Source organism: Loxodonta africana, chromosome 19 (assembly GCF_030014295.1).
Source record: "Loxodonta africana isolate mLoxAfr1 chromosome 19, mLoxAfr1.hap2, whole genome shotgun sequence".
Lineage (NCBI taxonomy): Eukaryota > Metazoa > Chordata > Mammalia > Proboscidea > Elephantidae > Loxodonta > Loxodonta africana.
In genome coordinates this window covers 12,179,958-12,207,299 of record NC_087360.1, presented here as the reverse complement: position 1 = coordinate 12,207,299, position 27,342 = coordinate 12,179,958, and the positions used below count along the sequence as shown (strand labels likewise).

The 27,342-nt window shown below is 42.9% G+C and overlaps 1 protein-coding gene across 1 annotated transcript in view; it reads left to right on the top strand.

Annotated features, from left to right (window-relative positions):
- TBX5 (T-box transcription factor 5) overlaps positions 1-27,342 on the top strand; it is a 55,295-nt gene that overhangs the window by 9,591 nt on the left and 18,362 nt on the right. The window contains exon 6 of the mRNA XM_003419280.4: positions 13,819-13,910. Coding sequence (XP_003419328.1) covers positions 13,819-13,910 — 92 coding nt within the window. The remainder of the gene's footprint in view (positions 1-13,818; positions 13,911-27,342) is intronic.

Sequence of the window (27,342 nt, the reverse complement as noted above, 5' to 3'; positions counted from 1 at the left end):
AAAAATCACCTTATTGCCTGACTCCGTGTCCTCGTCAGGGGAAAGAGTGGCCCCAGTGCCACCCCTTGTGGGTCTACCCTTTTCTGTTGGGGCTCAGTCTCTTCCTCCCCTCTACTCCCTTCCACCTGGGTGCACCTCGACTCACACCTGGCAGGTGGCAAAGGGACAAGAAACCTTGTGTTGGGCTGTCCCGATGCTTCACCAGTTGGTTCAGTTGTTGTTGTTGGGTGCTGTTGAGTCGATTCTAATTTATAGTGACTTCATATTACCGAGCAAAACTGCCCCGGAAGATTTTCTAGGCACTGGGTTGTTTTTTTTTTGTTATCTTTACAGAAACAGATGTCCAGGTCTTTCTCCTGTGGAGCTGCTGGGTGGGTTCGAAACACCAACCTTTTGGTTAGCAGCTGAGCTCTTAACCATTGCACCACCAGGGCTCAGTTCAGTTATTACTGACCCCAAACCACATACTAAAACGAGGTTTGCATTGTAAAACAAAGCCTAAAAAAGCGAGCAGCCTAGAACGCTGCCCCCAGGACTTAAACCCAACCCAACCAAAGCCAAACCTGCTGCCATCAAATAAATTCCGACTCATAGCAACTCTATAGTACAGAGTAGAACCGCCCTCTAGGGTTTCCAAGGAACGGCTGGTGCATTCGAACTGCTGATCTTTTGTTTAACAGATGAGCTCTTAGCCATTATGCCACCGGTGCTTAAACAAAACCCTGCAAACCACAGCATGGAGCACGGAGGCACAAACGCCACAGGAGTCCTGTGACGGGGCACACGTGCGTTATTTGGGAGAGCATGGTGCAGAGGTGCATGGTGCCAGATGGATTGTGTAAATGGCAGACCCAGGCTGTTCAAAATTCAGGCCCTGGTTTAGACGATTAAAAGACAAACTGCAGGTTAGGGGCTTATCTTTTCTTTTTTCTGGCAGGAGAAATGGCTTGCCTTGACTTGTCAGGGTTCTGTTCTGTCCTTCAAGAAACTTGCGTGCGTGTGGATTTGTTTTATTGGAAGAGGAGGAGTCATCAAACAATTCTTAAGTCTTGTTATAAAGTGAACTGGAAATAGGGGCTGGGGAGGAGCTGCTGGCTCTGTGGGGTAGTAGACTATATAGGAGTAATAGGCAGTGATTTTGGGCTAGATGGCAATGGGAGACGAAAGGAAGGGGTCCCTATAGGGTCAGTGAGTGCAGGTCATGTGGACAACTTACAGAGATGGATGTGGGGGATGGGAGCGCCCTTCTCCCTCCACAGTTCATATTCCCATCTGCAAGGTAAGGGCAGGGGAGCTGCAGGAGCTAGGGAGCCAGGCAGGAGAGACTGAGGAAGGGGGAGAGGCAAGCTTAGCACCCCAAAACTACCAGTCCCTCCATGGAGGTCATTGCAATGCAGGGTGGGTGGCAGACAAGGCCCGCATGAAGTTGGACTGTTACCAAATGCTGTGGGTAATCTCCAAATTCAGGTTGTCAGTGACCAGGCCAAGCCATGATGGATGATGTTTCCTAAGTCACTCTCAGCCTGGTAGGGAACCTGGGTCTTGAAAACACTTCCTTCCAGAAGAAAACCCACTACCCCAAACACAATCCCTTTTTCCTTTTTCTTAAATTTTATTTTGTTGTTGTTACTGAGGATATACACAGCAAAACATACACCAATTCAGCAGTACAGTTGGTGATATTGATTGCATTCTTCGAGTTATGCCTCCATTTTCACCCTCCTTTTCGGAATTGTTCCTCCCCCGTTAACATAAACTCACTGCCCCCTAAGTTTCCTATTTAATCTTTTAGCCGATGTTGTCAATTTGATCCCATAGAGATAGTTCTTAAAATAGCACAATGCTCAAGGCAGACGTTACTAGTTAAGCTAAACTGTTGTTGAGTTTTAAGATGATTTCAGGGGTTATTATTGGTTTAAGGTTTAACTATTATCTCAGGACAGTAGTTTCAGGGATTCATCCACCCTCCATGGCTCCAGAAAGTGTAGAGTCCCTGAGTATTTGAAGTTGTGTTCTACATTTCTCCCTTTTGTCCAGGGTTCTTTTATGGAATCTTGGCTCAAAATGTTCGGTAATGGTAGCCGGGCACCATCCAATTCTTCCGGTCTCATGGCAAAAGATGCTGCTGTTCATGGAGGCAATTAGCCACACATTCCATATCCTCCTTCTGTCCCTGACCCTCCTGCTTCCTGTGTTGCTCAGGTGAATAAAGAGCAATTGTTGTGCCTTGGATGGCCGCTTGCAAGCTTTCAAGACTCCAGGCACTGCGCAATGAGCCAGGAGCTAGAACTGAAGCACTAAACACGTTATTAGGCTGATTAACTGAGATGTCCCATGAAACCATGACCCTAAACCTCCAAATCAAGGAACCAAATCCCATGAGGTGTTTGCTTGTACATAAGCAGCTTCAGCAGCTAGTCTGGTTTTTTTTTTTTTTGGTTATTGTTGTAAACATATCTATCACACAATTTTTGCCAATTCAATTCATACCTTTTTACAGGCGTGCAGCTTATTGACAGCAAGTACAATAATTGTGTAACCCTACGTTTAATCAAAATGATTTTTCCATCACCGTTAACCCTCCCTTTTCCATGTCCCACCCACCCCGGTAACTACTAATAAACTTTGGTCTCTATACATTTGCCTTTTTTTGTCCTTTAATATAAGTGAAGTCATACAATATTTGTCCTTTTGTGATTGGCTTATTTCACTCAGCGTAATGTCTTCAAGCTCCATCTGTATTGTAGCATGTATCACTTCTACTGGTGGAGCAATATTCCATTGTGTGTATGTACTACGTTTTGTCTATTCATTCATCTGTTGATGGGCATCCTTAGGTTATTTCCACCTTTTGGCTATCGCGAATAGTGCTGCAGTGAGCATTGGTGTACAAGTCTCTTTTTGAGTCTCTGCTTTCAAGTCTTTCGGGTATATACCCAGGAGTGGAATTGCTGGGTCAGATGGTAGCTCTACTGAGAGTTTTTTGAGGAACTGCCACACTGTTTTCCACAATGGCCGTAATGTTTTGTATTCCAACAAGCAATGAATAAGGATTCTAGCTTCCCCACATTCTTGCCAGCATTTTATATTTTCTGTTTTTTTAGTCTTACCCATCCTGGTGGGAGTGAAATGGTATCTCATTGTGGTTTTGATTTGCTTCTCTCTAATGACTAATGACATTGAGCATCTAGTCATGTGTTTGGTGGCCATTTTAATGTACTTTTTGGTGAAACATCTATTCAAGTCTTTTGCCTATTTTATGACGATTGTCTTTTTGTTGTTAAGTTGTCAAAGTTTTATATATATATTGGTTATTAGATTCCTGTTGGATATATGGTTTCCGAAGATATTCTCTCAGTAGGTAGTTTGTCTTTACTTTTTTTGTAAAGTCTTTTGACGAACAAAAGTTTTTAATTTTTATGAGGTCCTATTTATTTATTCTGTCTTTTGCTATTTGTGCTTTTGTTATTATATTAGATAATCCATTGTTGAAAGCTAGGCCTGACAGCATTGCCCTTGCTTATTCTTCTAAGAATTTTATGGTTTTAGTTTGCACATATGGTCCTTAATCAATTTTGAATTTTTTTTTACATCAACTCTTTTAAATTTTTTTTGTGCTTTAGGTGAAAGTATACAGAGAAAATTAATTTGTGCATAAAAAATCTATGCACAAATTATTTTGTGACATCGGTTGCAATCTGCGCAATGTGTCAGCAGTCTCCCCCTTTCCACCCTGGGTTCCCCGTGTCCATTCATCCAGTTTTCTTATCCCTCCCTGTCTACTTGTCTTTGCTTTTGGCATGTGTTGCCGTTTGGTCTCGTATACTTGATTGAACTAAGAAGCACATTCCTCATATGTGTTATTGTTTGTTTGATAGGCCTGTCTAATATTTGGCTGAAAGGTGAACTTCAGGAGCGGCTTCAGTTCTGAGTTAGAATGGTGTCCAGGGCCCATACTCTTGGGCGTTGAATTTGTTTCTGTGTATGGTGTGATGCATGGATCCTGTTTCATTTTTCTGCACGTGGAAATCCAATTTTCCCAGCATCATTTGTTGTACAGACTTGTCTTTCCTCATAGAATTGACTTAGCACCCTTGTCAAAAATCATAGATGTGTAGATTTATTTCTAGACTCTCAATTCTATCCCATTGGTCTACGTGTCTATTGTTATACCAGAACCAGGCTATTTTGATTACTGTAGCTGTATAGCACTGTTTTAAAATCAGGAAGTGTGAGTCTTCCTCCTTTGTTCTTCTCTTTCAACGTTGTTTTAGATATTCAGGGCCTCTTGCCATTCCATGTAAAGCTGAGGATTGAGGATTGGTTTTTCTATTTCTGTAAAGAAGGCTGTTGTAATTTTGATTAGAATTTCCTCGAATCTATAGATCGCTTTGCGTAGTATTGACATCTTAACAATAGTAAGTCTTCTAATCCATGAATAGGGAACATCTTTCCATTTATTTAAATCTTCCTTAATCTCTCTCAGCAGTGTTTTCTAGTTTTCACTGTATAAGTCCTTCACGTCCCTGCTTAGATTTATTCCTAGGTGTTTTATTCTCTTAGACGCTGTTGTAAATGGAATTGTTTCCCTAATTTCCCTTTCAGATTTCTCATTTCTGGTGTGTAGAAACCCAACTGATTTTTGTTTGTTGACCTTGTACCCTGCAACTTTGCTAAATACCTCTATTAACTCTGGAAGTTTTCTTGTGGACTCTTTGGGATTTTCTATATATATGAGCATATCATCCACAAATAGAGATCATTTTATTTCTTTTCCAATCTGGATACATTTTATTTCTTTTTCTTGTCTTACTGCTCTGGCTAGGACTTCTAATACAATATTGAATAGAAGTGGCGAGAGTGGGCACCCTTGTCTTCTTCCCGATTTCACCGGGAAAGCTCTCAGTCTTTCTCCATTAAGTATAATGTTGGTTGTTGACTTTTCACATATGCCCTGAATCATATTGAGGAATTTCCCTTCTATTCCAATCTTCTTCTTCTTTTTAAATTGTGCATTAAGTGAAAGTTTACAGGGCAAATTACATTCTCGTTTTATAGTTTGTACATGGTGTTTCACGGCCTTGGCTTCATTCCCCACAATGTGTCAGCACTCTCCCCATTCTGCTCTCAGTTCCTTGTTTCTTTTTGTTCTGGTTTTCTACCCTATTCCAGTCTTCTTTAGAGTTTTCACCAAGAAAGGGTGTTGGATTTTATCAAATGCTTTTTTCTGCATACATAAAGATGATCATGTGGTTCTTTTCTTTCGTCCTGTTGATGTGGCGTATTATGTTGATTGATTTTCTAAGTTGATCCATCCCTGCATTTCTGAAATAAATCCCACTTGGTCATGGTATGTGACTTTTTTAATATGCTGTTGGATTCTGTTCACTAGTATTTTGTTGAGGATTTTAAAATCTGTATTTATAAGAGATATTGGTCTGTAGTTTTCTTTTCTTGTGGTGTCTTTGTCTGGTTTGGGTATCAAGGTTATGTTTGCTTCATAGAATGAATTGGAGTATTCCTTCCCTATCTTTTGGAAGAGTTTAAGCAGTATTGGTGTCCATTTTTCTTTACATGTCTGGTTGAATTGCCCATCTGGTTCAGGACTTTTTTTTTTGTTGTAAGGTTTTTGATCACTAATTTGATCTCTTCACTTGTTATGGGTCTGTTGAGACTTTCTATTTCCCTGAGTCAGTTTGGGTAGGTTGTGTATTTCTAAGAATTTGTCCATTTCATCTAGCTTATCCAGTTTGTTGCTATACTGTCACTCATAATATTCTGCCATAATTCTCTTTATTTCTGTCAGGTCAGTTGTAACGTCTCCTCTTCCTTTTTTATATTTTGGTTGTTTGTATCTTTCATTGTCAGTCTTGCTAAAGGTTTGTCAATTTTATTGATCTTTTCAAAAGAATCAATTTCTGGTTTTATTGGTTCTATTGTTTTTCTGGTTTTGATTTTATTCATTTCTGCTCTGATCTTTGTTATTTCCTTTCCTCTGGTAGGTTTGGGCTTAGTTTGCTCTTCTGTTTCTAGTTCTTGGAGTTGTTGAGTTAGGCTGTTAGCTTGAGATCTTCTTTTTTTATGTAGGCATTTATTGCTATAAGTTTCCCTCTGAGTACTGCCTTTGCTGCATCCCATAAGTTTTGGTATGTCGTACTTTTCATTTTCACTTGGCTCTAAGAAATTTGTGATTTCTCTTTCGATTTCTTCCATGACCCATTGATAGTTTAATAGTGTGTTGTTTAATTTCCATACGTTTGTGTATTTTCCAGGTTTTTTTCTGTTATTGATTTTTAGCTTCACTCTGTTGTGGCCAGAGAAAATACTTTGTATGATTTCAATCTTTTTAAATTTATCAAGATTTGATTTGCGACCTAAAATGTGGTCTAGCCTGGAGAATGATCAATGTGCACTGGAATAGAATGTATATTGTACTGCTTGGGGGAAGAGTGTTATATATGTCTGTTGAGTCTAGTTGGTTTATAGTGTCATTCAGGTTCTTTGTTTCCTCGTTGATATTTTTCCCAATTCCTCTTTGAACGGGAAGGAGGATTTTTCTGAGGCTCTCCCCACAACCCCCCATCCCCTGACTTGTTGAGAAAAAAGCTAAGGTCAAACGCCCTGCAAGTTGCAAAAATATTCCCGGCTGATTTGAGTCTGGCTGCTGGAAACCTGTTTCCCTGTGTCTGCTGTAAACCTATGTTTAACTTTGTGGTGACGGTCACAGGAAAAAAATAGCAATAAGGAAGTTCAGTTCCCCATATATATATGCTTAGAGGCTCCCAGACCTGACAGAGGGGCCAAAAATATATCAGATCCTTTTCTTTTTTTCCCCAGGGAAGCCCAGGTTCATATAGGAAAGTCAGGAAGGGATGGAAATGTGAATGTGAGCTGCCAAGAAACTTGTGGGTGCTCAGGCCTTTTGCGAGGGGAAATTCCTGGGTTCTGTGTAGCTGTGGTCTTAGACAGCGGCCATTAGGGGTGGCTAGGTCCCAGGAGCACACTCTTAGGTATTCTCTTTCTTCTTTTCCTTTCTCTCTCCCTCCCTCTTTTCTTCTGTCTCTCTCCCCCCTCTTTCTCCCTCCCTTTGTCTCTCTCCTCCTTCCTTTCCTCTCTCTTCTTTCTTCCTTCCCCCACTCCACAGCTTTACTGAGACATAATTGATATAAAATAAACTGCACATATTTGAAGGAGCCTTGGTGGTGCAACAGTTAAGCACTCAGCTGCAAACAAAAAGGTCAGTAGTTTGAACCCACCAGCTGTTCTGCAGAAGAAAAGACCTGGTGATCTGCTTCTATAAAGATTCCAGCCTAGGAAACGCTCTGGGGCAGTTCTGCTCCTTCATATGGGGTCGCTATGAGTTGGAATTGATTTAACGGCACACAACAACGGCAGCAGCATGTACTTGAAGTATACAATTTGATAAATCTGACATATGTATTTACCTGTAAAACTGTCATCAGTCACTCATGATCATACCCAACACCCCCGAAAATCTCTATTAAAAAACAATATCTCCCCGGTCAGTATATTTAATGATAATTGTGCATGAATGATTGCCTGCTTCATACAGTCTGTACGTGAGCATGGGAACATTTAGCGGATTGTGCCCAAATGCACATGGGTCTGAAAATGCATGTCACCAAATACTCGTTTGGGTGTGTGTGGGTTTGAGGACCACATAAAGGGTTCACACACAGAAATTGTGTGTGTGTGTGTTTTTTTTTTTTTCTCAGTTGTGTCAGGGCGCCCAGCTGGACTGTTCATAAAGGTCTTTTCAGCTAGCTTGACAGCTTTCTTGAAACCCAGAAGAGGGGAGACATGGGAGACACCTGTCTGTCACACACCCCATATGGAATTTACCCCATTTCTTATTTGTAGAGTACCAAAAGGCACCTTTTTTTCTTTGTCAAGGGCAAGTCTGAAGCAGTCAAGTCCAAGGCCCCTGCAAACATTCCCCTCATGGATATATGATGTGTGATTGAAATAAGCGGCCAGGATTGTATGTGATTTGTGGAATCAGTCTCCTTACTTTATTGTCCCACCTGGTCTGGTGTTTAGACTCATGACTTCATGTGCAGAACCCAGCCAAGCTCTTATGCACCACTTTGTGGGGTTAGGCGTATGGACTCTGGAGGCAAACTGCCTGGTTCAAATCCATTTGACTTTGGACAAATTACTTAGCTCAGTTTCCCCATCTGTAAAATGGGGATAATAATAGAACCCATCTCAGAGGGGCATTGTAAGGATTAAATGGGAAAGATCATAGAAAGTGTGTTGTGCTATGCCTGGCCCAGAGTAAGTACCAAGCCTATGAGTAATCATTCCATTGATTGATTACTTAACTGATCCATTTACTAACAGGCCAACTCCATCAAAGGTGCAGAAGATGGAAATCTCTTTACCTACCAAATGGAACTCCTTGACTATTTCAGTATCTGAAGGGATGGGCTTTAAATAAATTCTTATTACTGTGTTTGAAACACAACTACAGATGCCAGTCTTCGTGGTTTAGCTAGCTCATTCCCTGTTCAGGTCTTCAGTTCAGGAAGGACTCTATTTGTCTAGCATCACGCTGTGGACAAATGAAGTGGGAAAGGAAAGCAGTTGATGGGATACATTGGCCAGGGCAGTTTGGGAAAATACAAGCGAAGAATTTTTGGTCAGAAAGGCTCCATGCCTTCAGGGTTATCTTTCTTCACTTGGATGGATGCAGGTACCAGGTGGAGGCAGGTATGTGGCTGTGTTCATTTCTTACCCATACCCTGTAGTCATAAGCCCGTATACCACAGGACTCCTGATGACGCGACATATTTCCTCAGCCCAGCTGTGATCCTGAGCTGGATTTGGGAGTTATTTCCCCAGATGGTTGACAGCTTGAAAAAGATATTTGAAAACTCCAAATCTTCCCCAGCGATGCTCACTCTGTGAAACACGTTTTTGTGAGGTTGACGCTGCGGTTGTCAGCAGCTCCCATAGAAATCCCTAGAAATATTTAGGTGTTATAAAAAAGGTCACGTGGGCATTGCATTTCTCTGCTCTTGCAACAATGGCTGTGTATGCGAACATGTCTGTCCCCCGGTATTAGCTGACATTGCCATTAAATGGCATTTTCCTCCTGCTTAAATCATTGTGGAGGGAGCCTATATTTATGAGGTATGAGCTTTCTGGTTGGGACCAGGAAATGAACCCCTAATAGAGAGAAATAATTAAGATTTTTGGCCCTCATGAGAGGTTTTTTCCCCCCCCAAAAGCAAGAATTCACAACAATTATTCTCATTAATTTTTACAACCTCTGTCTCACCGGTTGGAACTGGTATTTATATTTGCTTTCTCCCACCCCTAGCTCTCCCTTCCCCCACTTCCGGATATCCAGTTTTGTGGTGATTTGAGGGGAGTATATTTGTATGGCACATAGAGGTGGCTTCAGTGGGGCCCTTTGGAAGAACTTCGACACCCAGGTGTATCAGTTTGGGTACTTATGAGCTAACACACAGCATGTTAAGAGGGAATTCCATAGACAGGGTTTTCGTATGTGACTGGGTGTAAACAAAGTCAGACTGACTTTTTTACCTGCAGATAAGCTTGTATGTTAACATTTCTCAAGGGTGATTCTTATGTCCTGTAGACATATGTGGAGTCCCTGGGTGGTGCATATAATTAAAGTTTGGAGGCTCAAGCCTACACAGAGGCACCTTGGAAAAAAGCCATGGTCATCTACTTCCAAAAAAATCAGCCATTTGAAAACCCTATGGAGCACAGTTCTACTCCGTGTCCATAGGCTGAGGTTGACTTGACAACACGTAGCTTTTTGGTTGTAAACATATATGCTCAGTCTTCACAGTAAGATATATGGAAGATCAGCTCAGCTAAGTGTTTTCCTGTGTTTACACAAATAATGCACGCTTTCTACGTTTGTTTGCTAACCACAGCTTCCCCCCTTGAGGTGTTTTTGTAAACTCGCTATGCTTTTTTTTTTTTTTTTTCACAGCAACATGTTAAAAAAATTGGCATAGCGGTGATGATGAAAATATCTCGTGGGGAGGAGGGTGTGGCTGGTAAACAAATGTAGAAGGTGCATATTATTTGTGTAAAAATAGAGTATATAGCAAACTGTGCTTATCATATCCAATCCAATTTTTGAAAGCTATGGTGATAAGCGCGAGAACTAGGTAGGTAGTAGAAAACTTGTCTGAGGTATAAGCAATGGGTTTGAGCAAATGGTTTTAGCTGATAAAAAACATCTGTCAAAGCCTACATTCTTTTTGTTTTTTCCTTGGGGCAGTTTTTTGTCATGAACTCCTGGTGGGGCAGTGACATCATGAAAAAACAAGGTGATAATTCAGCCTGATGCCTCACCTTCATTCTCTTTAATGTTTCTGGGGACCTGCTTCAGTGACTGTGGCGGGGTGGGGGGAAGGGCCGGGTTTCTGCTCTTTTTTTTATTGTAGTAAAAATATATAACAAAACATTTGCCAGTTCAACAATTTTTATGTGTATAATTCCATGACATGGATTATATTTATCATGTTATCAGTGTTAACAGAAACCCATAGCACTTCTGAGGAGCGGCTGGTGGATTCAAACTGCCAACCTTTTGGTTAGTGGCCATAGCTCTAACACTGCACCACCAGGGCTCCAACAGAAACTTAAAAAAAAAAAAAATCCATTGCCATTGAGCCAATTCCGACTCATCGTGGCCCTATAGAACAGAGTAGAACTGCCCCATAGAGTTTCCAAGAAGCTCCTGGTGGATTTGAACAGCTGACCTTTTGGTTAGCAGCCGTAGGTCTTAACCACCGTGCGGGTTTCCACAGAATTTAGTGCCCCCTAATCAATGAGTCCACTTCTACCCCTTCCTGCCTCCCATTAACCACTAATAGGCTTTGCTGTTTATACAGTTGCCTATTTCACATAAATGGGATCATACAATATTTGCCCCCGTGACCAACTCATTTCACTCAGCGTAACGTTTTCAAGGTTCGTCCATGTTGTGTCATGTAGCAGGACTTCATTTCTCTTTGTGGCGAAGTAACATCCACCCCTTTTTACGTGATCTAATTTTTACTTAAAATTTGAGAATTTTTACCTAAATTTTGAGAATTTTATTAAAAAAGACTTATGGTTAATTGAGTTGTATTTTATTTCCCCAGAAACCCTAGTGGGAAAGGCAGATTCCATTAGGTGATAGACTTTTAGACTCTTAAAATAGAACTGGACTCAGGAATATACATTATTAAGACTGTCTTTCAGAAGAATTTTAAAGACTTTTCTATTCATTCTGAAGAGCCCAGACAGACTCAAACCTGCAGGAATGAGTCTGTAAAACTAAATGAACAGAGAGAGGGTGTATGTATACACGCATACCCACAGACGTATTTTTTAAAAAGTTAATTATACATGTATTTCTATTGTGAATATACACACATATGCGTACGTATAGTAATTTTATGTTTATCATGGAATCTTGGAGTTAGAAGGAAACCTTCTCAGCCATCTCTTCCAAAACACAGAATATGCTGGAACGCCTCCCTCACAAATGGACAAGTTTATGGGGTACATGCATTAACTCCCATTCTACACAGGTTCTCAAAGTCTAGAACTGTACTGCTGGTGGTCAATGAGATGACTTTGGGGGTACTCGAATATGGTGGAATCGCAGAGAGAAAGTGATTCTCTTTTCAATTATCTTTTTATTCTTCTCTCAGGGGTCTTAACTCAGTACTACATGCAGTTGCCATCGAATTGACTCTTACTCTTGGAAACCCCATGTGTGTCAGAGTAGAACTGTGCTCCGTAGGGTTTTCAGTGGCTGATCTTTCAGAAGCAGATTGCCAGGCCTTTCTTCCAAGGCACCTCTGGGTGGACTTGAACCTCCAACCTTTTGATTAGCAGTAAACACGTTAACTGTTTGTGCTCCATTGTGTTAAATACCTTCCTAAAAGCTTCTCATCTCCCTTTGCCACAAAGAAAAAGCAAGTTTTGGGTATAGAGCTTCCTCCAGAGACCAGTAGAGAAAATTTAATATACTTAAAATGTCCAAGATTTCCATATTTGAAAATTTGGTATCATTTTCTTTTTATTGAATAGCAAGTGATTCTAGGTTGTCCAATATAGAGATGATACAATATTTCTGTGTGAAAGAGTTTAAGTAAAAAGTAGTTTGATTTCAACAGTAGTGCTAAGCAAATCAGTGCACAGGTGCTAGATAGATATAACAGTGATTGAAAAGATGAGTCTTGAATGACTAAAACATGATTAATGCTGTCCTGGGCCTCTAAAGCGATTCAATATACGAAAATTCCATTTACACTTGACTTTTAGGGAACACTTGTAGCACATGAAGTTCACAGTACATACATGGTGTACGAACTCCATGTGGATGCATTCTGTCACCTGGGTCTGCTCCTGCTAATACCATGTGTGCTGGTGGTTTCTGTTAAAGGTCTGAGTCTTAAACCAAAAGATTCAGAAACCCCTGTTCTGTTCCTAAGCTTTGTTCATTGCAATGCAGATGTCCCAAGGAGAGGGTTTGATCTTCCTTGTTTAGGAAATTGTAGAGTTTGGGAGTTGGGTGATAGCTATTATATATGTTATAATTGTATATATATAGAGAGAGAGTGTGTGAGTGAGGGTCAGCAGTTCGAATCCACCAGCTGCTCCTTGGAAACGGTATGGGGCAGTTTTTCTCTGTCCTATAGGGTCGCTATGAATTGGAATCAACTCGATGGCAGTGGGTTTGTTTTTTCAATCTATAGCTATGTGTATATATGTATGTATGTGTGTATGCATACATATAGTTGTCGTCGTTAGATGCCATCAAGTTGATTTTCGGTTGGCAGTCAAGCGCTTAACCATTGTGCCACCATATTTTGGGGGTACACAATTCAATCCATAGCAGTGGGTTAGTAAGTTACTTTTGTGGCTAAAATAACTAAGTTCTTAAATTATTATTATTATTTTTTGGATTTTGGCTTTATATGGAGCCCTGGTTTTAAAAATGGGTTTAGAAATACTACACGAATATTTCTAAATTAAGTACTCATGCGAGTATTAACCATGCTTGGTTAAGTAGAGTCAGTGAAAAAGAGGAAGACCCTCAACCAGATGGACTGACACGGTGGCTGCAACAATGGGCTCAAACGTAGCAACAATTGTAAGGATGGGCAGGACCGGGTAGTGTTTTGTCCTGTTGTACATGGGGTAGCTGTGAGTTGGAACCGACTCAACGGCACCTGACAAGGACATATATATATGCATTTCCTGGTGTTTATTAGGCTCCATTTCCCACCTGAGCTGGCAGACTATCTATGAAACTATGAAGTGAGCTATGAGACAAGCCGGGGTATTTGGAAACAATAACCAGAACGTGTTTTCTCCAGAAATAGGTGGCTAGACTGACCCTTTCCAATGGACATTACCACACTTCAGACATGAAACCACCACGCCAACATACGCAACTTTCCAAAGGGGAGGAGGGACCAAGTGTGGAGGCCTCGTTGTGTTTGAAACACAAAATGCCAGGATTAAAGAAAAAACCAAAATACCTAACATGGCTGGAGTGATTCAAGTGCACGCATCCAATTAACGAGCAAACCAAATCCAGCTTTCCCCCCCTCCCCTTTTAAAAGCAGTCTGATGAAGGACATTTTTCAAAGCCTTCACTCCAGTGAAGTGGTGAATCCTGTTGACGTGACTGGCTTAATTTGCTTCTTTGGGTTGCCAGAAGTTGGGTTTCTGTGACCGCTATTACGTACTCATGTCCCGGGGTCATCTTGTAGCAATCAAGTGAACATCATTGTTCTCTTCTTCCTTCAGATCACCCAATTAAAGATCGAGAATAATCCCTTTGCCAAAGGATTCCGGGGCAGCGATGACATGGAGTTACACAGAATGTCACGAATGCAGAGGTAAGAAAATGGGTTCCTAGACTCCCCGCTCCGTATCACTCCCTATTGTCAAGTATAAGTTAGTTGGCGAGAGCTTTACGATAGGGTCGACCTGGGTTTAAAGCTCAGCTTTACTTCTTCTTGGCTATGTGATCTGGGGCAAGTTGATTAACCTCTCTGAGCCTCAATGTGCTCATCTCTAAGTTTAAGCAGTGGTTAAGAACTTGGCTGCTAACCAAAAGATTGACAGTTCAAAATCCACCAGCCACTCCTTGGAGATCCTATGGGGCAGTTCTGTTCTGTCCTATAAGGTGGATATGAGTTGGGATGGACTCAATGGCAACGAGTAAGTTTAACTGTTCCAGTGAAATGGGGTTCTTGCCAGGATCAAATGAGGGAACGCATATAAGACACCTAGTGTAGAACCTGGAACATCTTTATTGTTGTTAGTTGCCATCAAGTCAATTTTCAACTCATAGTGACAGAGTAGGACTGCCCCATAGGGTTTTCTAGGCTTTATGGAAGCAGATCACCAAGTCTTTCCCCCAGAGAACCATTGGGTGGGTTTAAACAGCCAGGATTTGGTTAGGAGCCAAGTGCTTAACTGTTGCAGCACCAGGGGTCCTTCCCATCCCCCACTCCTGTTCATACAGGGCAGGTGAACCAGTAACAATCTAGTGCCTCCATCCATCAGCCTTCTTGGCTGTAGAACGCCAGGCATCAGAGCAAGGGGCCCTGTTACCCACCAAGAAAGAGGCAGTTGAGGATGAAGATCTCATTCCAAGCCAACTTTCTGATAATCGTCACCTGGGGTTTGCCCTATCAGACAACCTGGAGAGTATATCTTCTAGGGATGAGAAGGTGCAAGGGAGTTTGGTGATCTCCACCTGTCCAAATCAAATCGAACCCAGTGCTGTTGAGTCAATTCAGACTCATAGCGACCCTATAGGACAGAGTAGAACTGCCCCATAGAGTTTCCAAGGAGTGCCTGGTGGATTTGAACTGCCGACCGTTTGGTTAGCAGCCGTAGCACTTAACCACTACGACACCAGGGTTTCCTCCGCCTGCCCAGACCACAAAATTTACCACTCTCTCTTTTTTCTTTGCTTCTTCTCTTCCTTTCCCTTTGTCAAGCCCCTTCTTTCTTCCTTTATCTTCATGAAACCAACTTTCTATTCCTTTGCCTTCAGTGAAGCCTCCTCTCTCTTCCTTTGTCTTTGTCAAGCCCCTTCTCTCTTCCTCTTGAAGTCCCCCTCTCTTTCTTCCCAAGAGCCACAAGTGATGAAAGGTTTTTTTTTTGGCAACTGCTCTTGGTAAATGAAAAGGAAGTTAATGACTTGATTTCGTGGGGGTAAAATACAGACAGACGTAACACCATGTGTTTTCCAGGGCACTGGGAGATTGGAAGTGGGTGCTAAAAACTCCTTGGTATTTTTACATATCCTGTGGTCGCAGTCGCTGATATGATGAATAGAAGGGACTCTAGCAAATGGGAATTTGGTCCGATTGGACAGGATTGTACAAGCATTGCCAATTTTGTCAGGCATCCTCTCTGTCTCTTCACAGGCTTCCAAAATAATTTACCAGATGGCAAGAGAATTAGAAATACATCTTGATCCCTTTTCATTTTTTTCCCCCTTTTGGTGGGTTTAATCCAAAAACAAAACAAAACAAAAAAACCATTGCCTTCAAGTGGATTCCGACTCATAGCAACCCTATAGGGCAGAGTAAAACTGCCCTATAGGGTTTCCGAGGCAGTAATCTTTACAGAGGCAGACTGCCTGCCACATCTTTCTCCCGTGGAGCGGAGCGGCTGGTGGGTTTAAACTGCTGACCTTTTGATTAGCAGCTGAGCACTTAACCACTGCCCCACCAGGGATCCTTTTGGTGAGTTTAGTGTTTCCAAATAAAGACAGGTTATTTAGGATGTTTTCCTTTGGCCTTTCTGGAAGGCATGAAAAGGGAGACTCAAGCAGATGGACATAATCATTCCAAAAAAGACAAGAGATGGAAGAAAGAAGAAGAAGAGAGAAAGGCAGCAGTTTTGTGGTTTTAACAGTGGCTTTAGAAATTTTTAGAAATACTTGCGGTGGAAATTGTTTTTAGACAGCAGGGTTACCAGATCTAATTTGGCATGCTTGTTAAAAATAACTGTGACGTTCTCTTCAGGTGTGTGCATGTACCGGCACTCTTCAGGTGTGTTTATCATGTTGTTTATTGGTCCAGTTGTGAGGATTTTTGTTTTCTTTATATTGAGGTCTGTAACTTTGATCTTTATCAGTAAGTGCTTCAAGTCCTCTTCACTTTCAGCAAGCAAGGTTGTGCCATCTGCATATCATAGGTTGTTAATGAGTCTTTCCTCCAATCCTGATGCTGCATTCTTCTTCACATAGTCCATCTTCTTGGATTATTTGCTCAGCAGACAGATTGAATAACTGTGGTAAAAGGATACAACCCTGATGCACACCTTTCCTGACCTTAAACCATCCTGTATCCCCTTGTTCTGCTCAAACGACTGCCTCTTGGTCTGTGTACTGTTTCCTCATAAGCACAATTAAGTGTTCTGAAATTCCCATTCTTCACAATGGTATCCATAATTTGTTGTGATCCACACAGTCGAATGCCTTTGCATAGTCAATAAAACACAGGTATTCTCTGCTCTGAGGCAAGATCCATCTGACGTCAGCAATGATAGCCCTTGTCCACATCCTCTCCTGAATCAGGCTGGAATATCTGGCAGTTTCCTGTCAATGTACTGCTGCAACAGCTTTTGAATGATCTTCAGCAAAATTTTACTTATGTATGATATTAATGACATTGTTCGATAATTTCCACATCCTGTTGGATCACCTTTCTTTGGCATAGATGAGCGAGTGCCTCAAGCGCTGCATCCGTTTGTTGAAACATTTCAACTGGAATTCCTTCTATTCCCGGAGCCTTGTTTTCTGCCAGTGCCTTCAGTGCATCTTGGACTTCTTCCTTCAGTATCATTGGTTCTTGATCATATGCTCCCTCCTGAAATGGCTGAATGTCGACCAATTCTTTTGGGTACAGTGATTGTGTATTCCTTCCATCTTCTTTTGACGCTTCCTGCATCATTTAATGTTTTTGCCCATAGGATTCTTCAGTATTGCAACTTGAAGGTTGAATTTCCCCTTCAGATCTTTCAACTTCAGAAATGCCAAGCATGTTCTTCCGTTTCGGTTTTCTAATTCCAGGTCTTTGCATATTTCATTATGATACTTTACTTTGTCTTATCAAGCCGCCCTTTGAAATCTTCTGTTCAGTTCTTTTATTTCATCATTTCTTCTTTTCGCTTTAGCTACTCAATGTTCAACAGCAAGTTAGTTTCAGAGTCTCTTCTGACATCCATTTTGGTCTTTTCTTTCTTTCCTGTCTTTTTAATGACTTTTTGCTTTCTTCATACATCATGTCCTTGATGTCATTCCACAATTCGTCTGGTTTTCAGTCATTAGTGTTCAGTGTGTCAGATCTAGTCTTGAGATGTCTCTAACTTCAGGTGGGATATACTCAAGGTCATATTTTGGGTCTTGTGGACTTGCTCCGGAGCCCTGGTGGTGCTGTGATTAGGCGTTCAGCTGCTAACCATACGGTTGGCAGTTCGAATTCACCAGCTGCTCCTTGGAAACCCTATGGGGCAGCTCTACCCTGTTCTGTAGGGTTGCTATGAGATGGAATTGACTCAGGAATGATGGGTTTGGTTTTCTTTTTTTGGACTTGCTCTGATTTTCTTCAGCTTCAACTTGAACCTTGAACTTGCGTATGAGCAATTGATGGTCTGTTCCTAGGGTGCTATGAGAGAAATACCACAAGTGATGGCTGTAAAGAACAGAAACTTATTTTCTCACAGTTTAGGAGTCTAGAAGTCCGTATTCAGAATGTGGCTCTAGGGAGAGGTCCTTCTTTGTCTATTTCAGCTTCCGGTAGCCAGCAGTCCTTGGCTTTCCTGGGCTTTTAGATTCATCTGGCTCTGTAGTCCTCAGAGGGTCTCTGTCTTCCCCATCTCAGTGTGCATCTCTGTGTCTATGCTGTTCTTTTTATAATTCAGAAGTGATTAGGTTTAGGATCTACCTTACGCTGGTGTGACCTCAACTGATTGATTACATTACATTAGTTTGCTTTATGGAAGGTGACTACATTGCATTTAATTAAAATAGGGATTGGGATTCCAGCACATATTTTGGGCAAGCACAATTCAGTTCATACCTAAGACGCTCTTGTGGCTAAAATAACCAAGTTCTTAAATTATTATTTAAAAAAAATGTTGGCTTTCGGCTTATTAAGTTGGAGTTTGATTTAGCCGTATCGTCAGCAGAAGCAAACATCACATCTTAGCTGAGAAGGGTCAAATTATCTGTGGCCCTAGGCTCAGAGCACCAAGTTTTATTCCTGCAGTGTTCAAAATTCCATCCCATTCTGATTTCGATGGTTGTTTATAACCTCGTCAGCTTAGTCATTGTTAAAGCTCCAGTCTGTTCAGTTTCTGCAGGTAAAGGTCACATCCTTCTCCAGGTAAAGGAGCAGGAGGCAAATCACGCTTTTCAAGCCTGGTGTCCATGAGTTTATTTATTCATGCCTGCTTCTACCCACATAAACCCTGGTGGCGTAGTGGTTAAGTGCTACGTCTGCTAACCAAAGGGTCGTCAGTTCAAATCCGCCAGGCGCTCCTTGGAAACTCTATGGGGCATTTCTACTCTGTCCTATAGGGTCACTATGAGTCGGAATTGACTCGACGGCACTGGGTTTGGTTTTTGGTTTTCTCCCCACAAGGTCAAGAGCAGATGGGATAATGCATTTAAGGTATCACGGATCACTTCCCTCTACCTCCAACTTAATCAGTTGCCACGTCCTATTGATTCTACTTCCTAACCTGTGTGTCAGAGTAGAACGGTGTTCCAGAGGGTTTTCAAGGCTGTGACCTTTTGGAAGCAGATCGCTAGGACTGTCTTCTGAGGTGCCTCTGGGTTGGTTCGAGCCACCAACTTTTCGAGTAGTAGTTGAGTGCTTAACCATCTGTGCTACCCTCGGGGACTCCTGGTAATCAGTAGGCACTCAGCAAGTGACATGTTGGATCAAAACTTCCAGCTTTAGAACCACTTGTATCTTCGTAGCCATGTTAAGGTTGCATTAAGGAACCAGAAGCCTGAACTTAGCCACTGGCCAGGTGAGGGGAGTGGACGGGGTCATCTGCCCCCTTGTCTAGAAATGACCTTTGGGCAGTAGTAGAAGTGAACCTGAGTGGCTCAGATAGAAGGCTCTGGAGTCAGACAAACGTGGGTTTCCATCCTAGCTTGGCCATCTTTTGGCATGTGACCTTGGGCAAGTGACTTACCCTTATGGATACTCAGTATCCCCATTTGTAGAATGGGCATAAAACTAGCCTCTACTTTCTAGGGTTGTGGTAAAAATTACATGAGCAAATGCCTGAAGAGGGCTTGGTTCCTAGTACATGCACAATAAAATTTACCTGATTTGGGGGAAAACTGCCTGTTATTTCCACTGTGGCCCTAGTTCAGAATATTCTGGACCATGTCCTCAGCCACCAGGTTGTAGTCAGTAGTGACAAGTGAGGACCATGGCTCTCAGGGGTCTGCTGTGATAACAGCCAGGCTGAAACGGCAGACTCACTGTCAATCTTGTAATCCTGTTTCCTGTCCTACACACACCCCGTGACAGCTGGCTTGGGGAGAAAAGTGGGGATGGAGGGGTGGGGATGAAGTTTCCTTCGTCTCCAACAAATGGAAGAAGGAGGGGAGGGTGGGGTTACAGAGTAGCTAAGCATTAACTCACAGTTATCCACGGACATAACTCGTGACCCTATAGGACAGAGAACTGCCCCATAGAGTTTCCAAGGAGAGCCTGGGGGATTCAAACTGCCGACTTTTTGGTTAGCAGCCATAGCTCTTAACCACTACGCCACCATGGTTCCCACTCATGGATTAGCTTGGGGAATGTCTGGGCATGCTCCCCACAATCTCTCTTCACCCCACTCTCCATGTTTAGAAAATGTAGATGATGTTTTAGTTATTTTCCAACATTCATTTATGGTTTCTAGTTACAAAAGCAAGTAAGTGTTTATCGTAAAACCGAGAGAGGTACAGAAAAGCACAGAGAAGAAAACAAAACAAAATAATTTAAAAATTCCATCTCCGGTGGCGCAAACTGTCTGCACTTGGCTACTAATCTAAAGGTTGATGGTTTGACCCTACCCAGTGGGTCCACAGAAGAAAGGCCCAATGATCTGCTTTTTTAAGATTACAGCTAATAAAACCCTATGGAGCAATTCTACTTTATAACAGATGGGGTTGCCATGAATGGGAATCGACCCAAAGGCAATGGGTTTGGTTTCTTTGGTTTTTAGCAGACTGATCAAAGTATGTGCCAGGGTTATTTAGAAAGGGTAATATGTAGATTAAAACAATCTTACTCCCAAGCCAATGTTTCCCAAGTTTCAGTACTACTACACTGGCGACAAATGAGATGATTTTACCTGGTACCTGGACACATGAACACACGAGGTGTGTGATTTCATAGATGTAATTGCTTAGAAGGAGACTAAATTCGAAGGAAGGACAGAAGGGAGGAAAGAAGGCAGGCAAGAGGGAAGAGAGTTAATTAAAGAGGAGATATTAACTGAACAGAAGTAAGCTGGTATGAAGATTTGGTGATCATCAAGGTAATGTGTACTTGACAGAAGTTTGAGAAATGACACAGGAAAGTGCATTCTAGTCACAAGTGTTGAGGAGCTTCACTGCTGCTGAAAATAGTCTGTTGTTGTTGTTGAAGCTGCCGTTAAGTCGCCCGCAGACTCGTGGCAGCCCCGTGCACCACGGAACAAAATGCTGCCCCATCTTGTGCCATCCCCAAGATGGGTTGTGGATCAGATTATTGTGATCTCTAAGGTTTTTACTGGCTGGTTTTCGGAAGTAGATCACCAGGCCTTTCTTTCTGGCCCGCCTTGCTGTTGTTAGGTGCCGCCAAGTCGGTTGCGATTCACAGTGACCCTGTGTACAACAGAATGAAACACTGCCCGGTCCTGCACCATCTTCACAATCATTGTTATACTTGAGCCCATCGTTGCAGCCAGTGTGTCAGTGCATCTCATTGAAGGTCTTCCTCTTTTTCGCTGACCCTCTAATTTACCAAGCATGATATCCTTCTCCAGGGACTTGTCTCTCCTGATAACGTGTCCAAAGTACGTGAGACAAAGTCTCACCATCCTTGCCTCTAAGTTCTGGCAGTACTTCTTCCAGGACAGATTTGTCCATTTTCTGGCTGTCCATGGTATATTCAATATTCTTCACCAACACTATAATTCAAAGGCATCAATTCTTCTTTGGTCTTCTTTATTCTTTGTCCAGCTTTCACACGCAGATGAGGTGATTGAAAATACCATGGCTTGGGCCAGGTGCACCTTAGTCCTCAAAATGACATCTTTGCTTTTTAACACTTTAGAGAGGTCTTTTGCAGCAGATTTTCCCAGTGCAATACGTCACTCAATTTCTTGACTGCTGCTTCCATGGGCATTGATCGTGGATCCAAGTATCATGCCGAATCACCTCTGCCATGTTCTATCGGCTAAAAGTGACTCACTAAGGTCGGCCCAGGTTCAGTGAGAAGGGACAAGGACGCTTCTTCTCAATAGAAAAAAAAAAAAAAAAAAAATAGAAGGAGTGCCAAAAAGCGTGCAGACATGTTTTAAAACTGCACATAGGGAAGGCCTCAGCACAATGTCTGGCCCCGAGTGATGCTCGACTGCTGTTAGGTGTTGAGACCAAGCCCCTGCCCTCATGAAACCAGAGGCCAGGCTGGCTTGTCCAGGGCCACACAGATAGTTAAGGGACAGAGGTGTGGCTGCAAGTTGGTTTCTTTAGGATGGAGAAGATCCCTTCCCCCTACTAGGCTGCCACTTGTCTTCTTGTAACAGCAGACAAATCCCAGAATTCCAACAAGGAGCAGCAAAGGTCTTCTTGGCAGTTATTTCTTCCCTCTGCACTGAGTGGCAATGAACAATGCCTGATCCTCTGGCTATGAGCAGTATTTATGGAGCGTTAGGGGACCCCTGGTGGCGCAATGGTTAAGAGTTGGCTGCTAACCAAACAGTCGGCAGTTCGAATCCACCAGCTGCTCCTTAGAGACCCTGTGGGGGCAATTCTACTTTGTTTTCTAGGGCCACTATGAGTTGGAATTGACTCAGCGGCAATGGGTTTGGTTTTTGGTTTTTACCGGAGCCCTGGTAGCACAGTGTTTAAGAGCTACAGCTGCTAACCAAAACGTTGGCTGTTCGGATCCACCCGCTGCTCCTTGGAAACCCTATGGGGCAGTTCTACCCTGTCCTGTAGGGTTGCTATGAGTCAGAATTGACTCGATGGCAGTGAGTTTGGTTTTACTGGAGGCTACCTTATGGTGGCTGTATCTCTTTCAGGGAACTGTGATGGGTTCAGAGATCTTTATGGAAATACTGGGGCTGCCTGCATTTCCTCTTTCCCTTAGTGGGCCGCTGATGTACTGGGAGAAAGTGCTACCCTGATACCTTGGTTTGGCTGGCCTTGATTTTGAGCCACTCAACTAGAGCCCTTCTAAGGAGGGGCTTCTTGATCTGGTCTAAGACTTCCTTTTGAAAATCCAAGTAAAGCAAGGGATGCTCACTTCTGAACAGCACACAATAAATAGATTTAAAAAATTCCAACAATTTCAAGGGATTCATGGCATCTTGGATCCCTGTTGTTGTTGTTAGGTGCCATTGAGTCGATTTTGACTCATAGCAACCCTATAGGGCAGAGTAGAACTGCCCCATAGGGTTTCCTAAGCTGTAATCTTTATGGGAGCAGATCGCCTGGTCTTTTCTCCCATGGAGCCACTTGTGGGTTCGAACCATCAGCCTTTCGCCTACCAGTTGAGCACTTAACCAGTATGCCACCAGGGCTTTTCTTGTTCCCCTGAAAGGTTAAAATCCTTTGGTTTGAGCCTTCTCTGTCTCTATCCCTTACTTCCTGATTTTAAAAGAATTTTTAGCTCATAACTGCAAGTGATCATTTTTTTCAAACTGAAGGCTCTGTAGTCTCATGATGGTGGTTAAAGGCAGTCTCACTAACATCCAGTTACTGAGAGCTGATTTCTAAGACAATGTTCTGGAGATGGCATGGACTTCCCACTTATTGCTGTCGTTCTGGCTAGCCACATGGTCTCCTCCATGGCAGTCTGTGTGTATGTCATACAAGAGAGGGGTTGAGTTTGGGAGGCTGAACCCACATAGGTGAAGCTGTGAAGCAGAGGCTTGTCTGAAGGTTCCTCCCTTCCATCTTTGATCATGGTTGTCAGCAAGGACATGGATACTCAGAACGGCGCCTCCTTCCCTACTCACCTGCAATACTGTCCCTATCCCTTACTCCCCCCACTCACTCCCTTGGCATGTGTTGTTCAGGGACATGCCTATGAGCAAACCACTTATTCATCCAAGTTTAATCAGAATTCTGTCTTTCGGTAGCTGTCACTGTTACCTGGGGGGAGCTTGTTAAAAGGGAAGATTTGGTGGTCTCACTCTTAGAGATTCTAAGACAGTGGCTTTAGTGGGGGCCAGGAACTATGCATTTATAAGTCCCCTGAGGTGATTCTGGTGGAGGTATCTCCTGGTCACACTTGGATAATCCCATGGCCCCAGAAAATGAGCAAGGACATGTATGTGAGCACATGACCTTATTTTCTGCACCTAGAGCCCCTCTTCTGAGTGGTTTGCATAGAAAGACAACTGTTTACATAATGCCCAACTTTGGCTGAACATTACAATTATCCAGAGAAATACCCGCAATATTTTATTATAAAATTTAAGACACATAGAAAATTTGGAAGAATACTAGAGGGAAGCTCATATACCACTGCTTAGATTCTACAATTAATATTTTGCTATATATTTGCTCTATTGCATATCTATCCATGCCTTTGTACATCCATCCATCCATCCATCCATCCATCCATCCATCCATCCATCCATCCATCCATCCATCCATCCATCCATCCATCCATCCATCCTATTTTTTAATGCATTTCAAAATAAGTTGCAGACATTACATTTCACCTCCTAAACACTCTAGCAAGCACATCATTAACTAAAATTCAATTTTTCTTTATGATTCTTTATTTTACATAAAAATTACATACAGTGAAGTGTTCAAATATTAAGTACACCACTCTCTTTTTGACAAATCCATATACCCATGAAACCTGAACCCCTATCTAAATATACATTTCCATCACCCCAGAAAATCCCCTCATACCTTTCCGGTTAATCCCTGCCTCCGCCTCCCCATCAGATGTGATCAAGGTTCTGATATTTTCCACCATAGAGTAGTTTTGTCTGTTATAGACTTTTATAAAAATGGAATTAAGCAGTGTGTACTCTTTTGGGTAAGGCTTCGTCCTTCTGGGAAGGTTTTGAAACTTCTAATGTCCAGGCTCAGCGAAGAAGAGGAAGATATTCGATGAGATGGGTTGGTACAGTGGCTGCAACAACGGCTCAAACACAGCAATGTTTGTTCTGTTGTCGCTATGTTCTAGGGTCGCCATGAGTCAGAACTGACTCAACGGCACCTAACAAAAACAATGTCCAGGCTGCACCCAGAACAATGATATCAGGCTTTCTGGGGGGTGGGCACAGGTATCAGGAGCTTTTAAAGTTTCCCAGGTGCAGCCAATTTGAGACCCACTCATTGGTTATTCAGTGGTAGAATTCTCACCTTCCATGTGGAGACTTGGGTTCAATCCCCAGCCAATGCACTTCAGGTGCAGCCACCACCCATCCGTCCTTGGAGACTTGTGTGTTACCATGATACTGAACAGGTTTCAGCAGGGCTTCCAGACTAAGAGAGCCTAGGAAGAAAGGCCTGCTGATCTACTTCCAAAAATCAGCCAATGAAAACTGTAATAGATCTCAATGGTCCAATCCACAACCATTCATGGGGATGACACAGGACCAGGTGGTGTTTTAAACCATTGTGCACGGGGTCACCGTGAGTCGGGGGCCGACTTAAAAGTAACTGATAACAACAACCACTTTAACAACGGGACCCAAGGCCACAAACCAAGGTTATCACAAAGAATGTGTGCTCAAGGCCAGAGGAGGGAGATGTCTTTGGGTTTCTTGGTGTCCCTCAAATCATACAGACCTGCTTGAATCAATGGTGGGAAATTTATGTAACCTCTTTGTGCCCTTATATTCTCACCAGAGGTGGAACAGACAGCATTCACTGTGTTCCTCCCCAGCTTGCTGGTGGGGTGTGAGCTGCGTAACGTTGGAAAGCTCTTCACAGACATGAAGGAGTGAGCCATTATTTATTATTTGCACTGGGCCAAATACTGCCGGCCTGTGCCCTCTTCAGCCCTGCTGGGTCCCTGCACGTTAGATTAGAATAACTTCCCCAAGTGTATTAGGAGGTTAATAAATCGAGAAAGCCCTTGAGGGAGCACAGGGCCCCTTTTTAAATTTTAATCACAGATTAAAGAGCGAGCGAGAGGAGACATTTGCTCCATGAGAACAGGGGTTTTATAGTCGTTAGCCTTGCCTTAGTTGTTTGAAAAAGGCTGCCAGAAATTGGGTAAGCATCGCTAAGGGAAAACAAAACAAAACAACCCCCCCCAACCCACCAGCGCCCCTGCCACCTGCTCCCGTGAAAAGGCCAATTCAGTCTGCTGTGGTTGAAAACGTTCTCGGGGGCGTTCGTTAGCTGGCGGCCGGCTGAGGATGCAGTTTGGCCATGGATTTCAATATTCCCTTGTAACATTTTACAACCCAGACCCGGCGACAATGGCGTCATTCATTGCACTGGCTCATGTGGATCAGAATGTGGGTGGGGGGGGCAAGCCGGGGAGAAGCTGGTCCGAGGGCTCCAACACCCAGAGCGAGCCGGGGTAATCAGGATCCCTGCTTGTGTGTGTCTGGAGAGCCTGGCCTCCCAACTGTGTCCACAGCGTGCGGGGAGCTGGTTGTTTCTGCAGGGAGCAGCGGGATTCTACATACAGTCGATTGATGGGCTGATCTTGACATTGCCTGGGAAAGGTCCAAGTCTGTTGTCAACAGGATGCTTTATATGCAACAGGATGGTTGTGTTGCCTGAACAGATGGTGGCAACAGTCCCTTACTGTCAAATATAAGTTAGCTGGCAAGAACTTTAGGATAGGATTGACCTGGGTTTAAAGCTCAGCTGTACCTCTTCTTGGCTGTGTGATCTGGGCAAGTTGATTAACCTCTCTGAGCCTCAATTTCTGCATCTCTAAGTTTAATCATTCCAGTGAAGTGGGGCTCTTGCCAGGATCAAATAAGGGAATGCTATATAAGGCATTTAGTACTGTGCCTGGAATATTGTTATTGTTAGGTGCCACTGAGTTGATTTTAACTCATAGTGACCCCATGTGACAGAGTAGAACTGCCCCATAGGGTTTTCTGGGCTATAATCTTTTTTTTTTTTTTTTAATTGTACTTTAGATGAAGGTTTGCAGAACAAACTAGCTTCTCGTTAAACAGTACACACATTGTTTATGACACTGGTTAACAACCCCATGACATGTCAGCGCTTTCCCTTCTCAACCTTGGGTTCCTTATTACCAGCTTTCCTGTCGCCTCCTGCCTTCCAGCCCCTGCCCCAGGACTGGTGTGCCCCTTTAGTCTCATTTTGTTTTATGCCTATGTCCAGTCTTTGGCTGAAGGGTGAACCTCAGGAGTGACTTCATTACTGAGCTAAAAGGTGTCCCAAGGCCATATTTTTAGGGTTTCTCCGGGCTCTGTCAGGCCTGCAAGTCTGGTCTTTCTTCCTGAGTTAGAATTTGTTCTACATTTTTCTCCAGCTCTGTCCAGGACTGACTATTGTGATCCCTGTCAGAGCAGTCAGTGGTGGTAGCCGGGCGCCATCTGGTTGTACTGGACTTAGTCTGGTGGAGACCGTGGTAGATGTGGCCCATTAGTCCTTTGGACTAGTCTTTCCCTTGTATCTTTAGTTTTCTTCGTTCTTTCAGGCTGTAATCTTTACAGGAGCAGACAGCCAGGTCTTTCTCCCGTGGAGCCCCCGGGTGAGTTCAAACTGTAAACCTTGGGGTTAGCAGCTGAGTGCTTAACTGTTGTGCTACTAGGGCTGCTTGTCTGGAACATGAAGAGGCACTTCAAGAAAATTATGGATGATGATGATGATGAAGAGGAAGAAGCAGCAGCAGTCCTCTGTTGCTGCCCCTCTTCCCAGACACACAAGGTGCTTCTCAACTTTGACTTTAATTCACTTGTGCCCTACCTTCTTCACCGATGCTCTTAAAGATGTAGAGGAACATACTGGATCTTCTCATCCCAAAGACTTTAGAGATCTCTGCCATATTGACCTCATATGTCTCACTTCCGTCAATGACCCCAGTGGAAATTACCCCACCGTTGTTCGGCTCTAACATTTCTTCC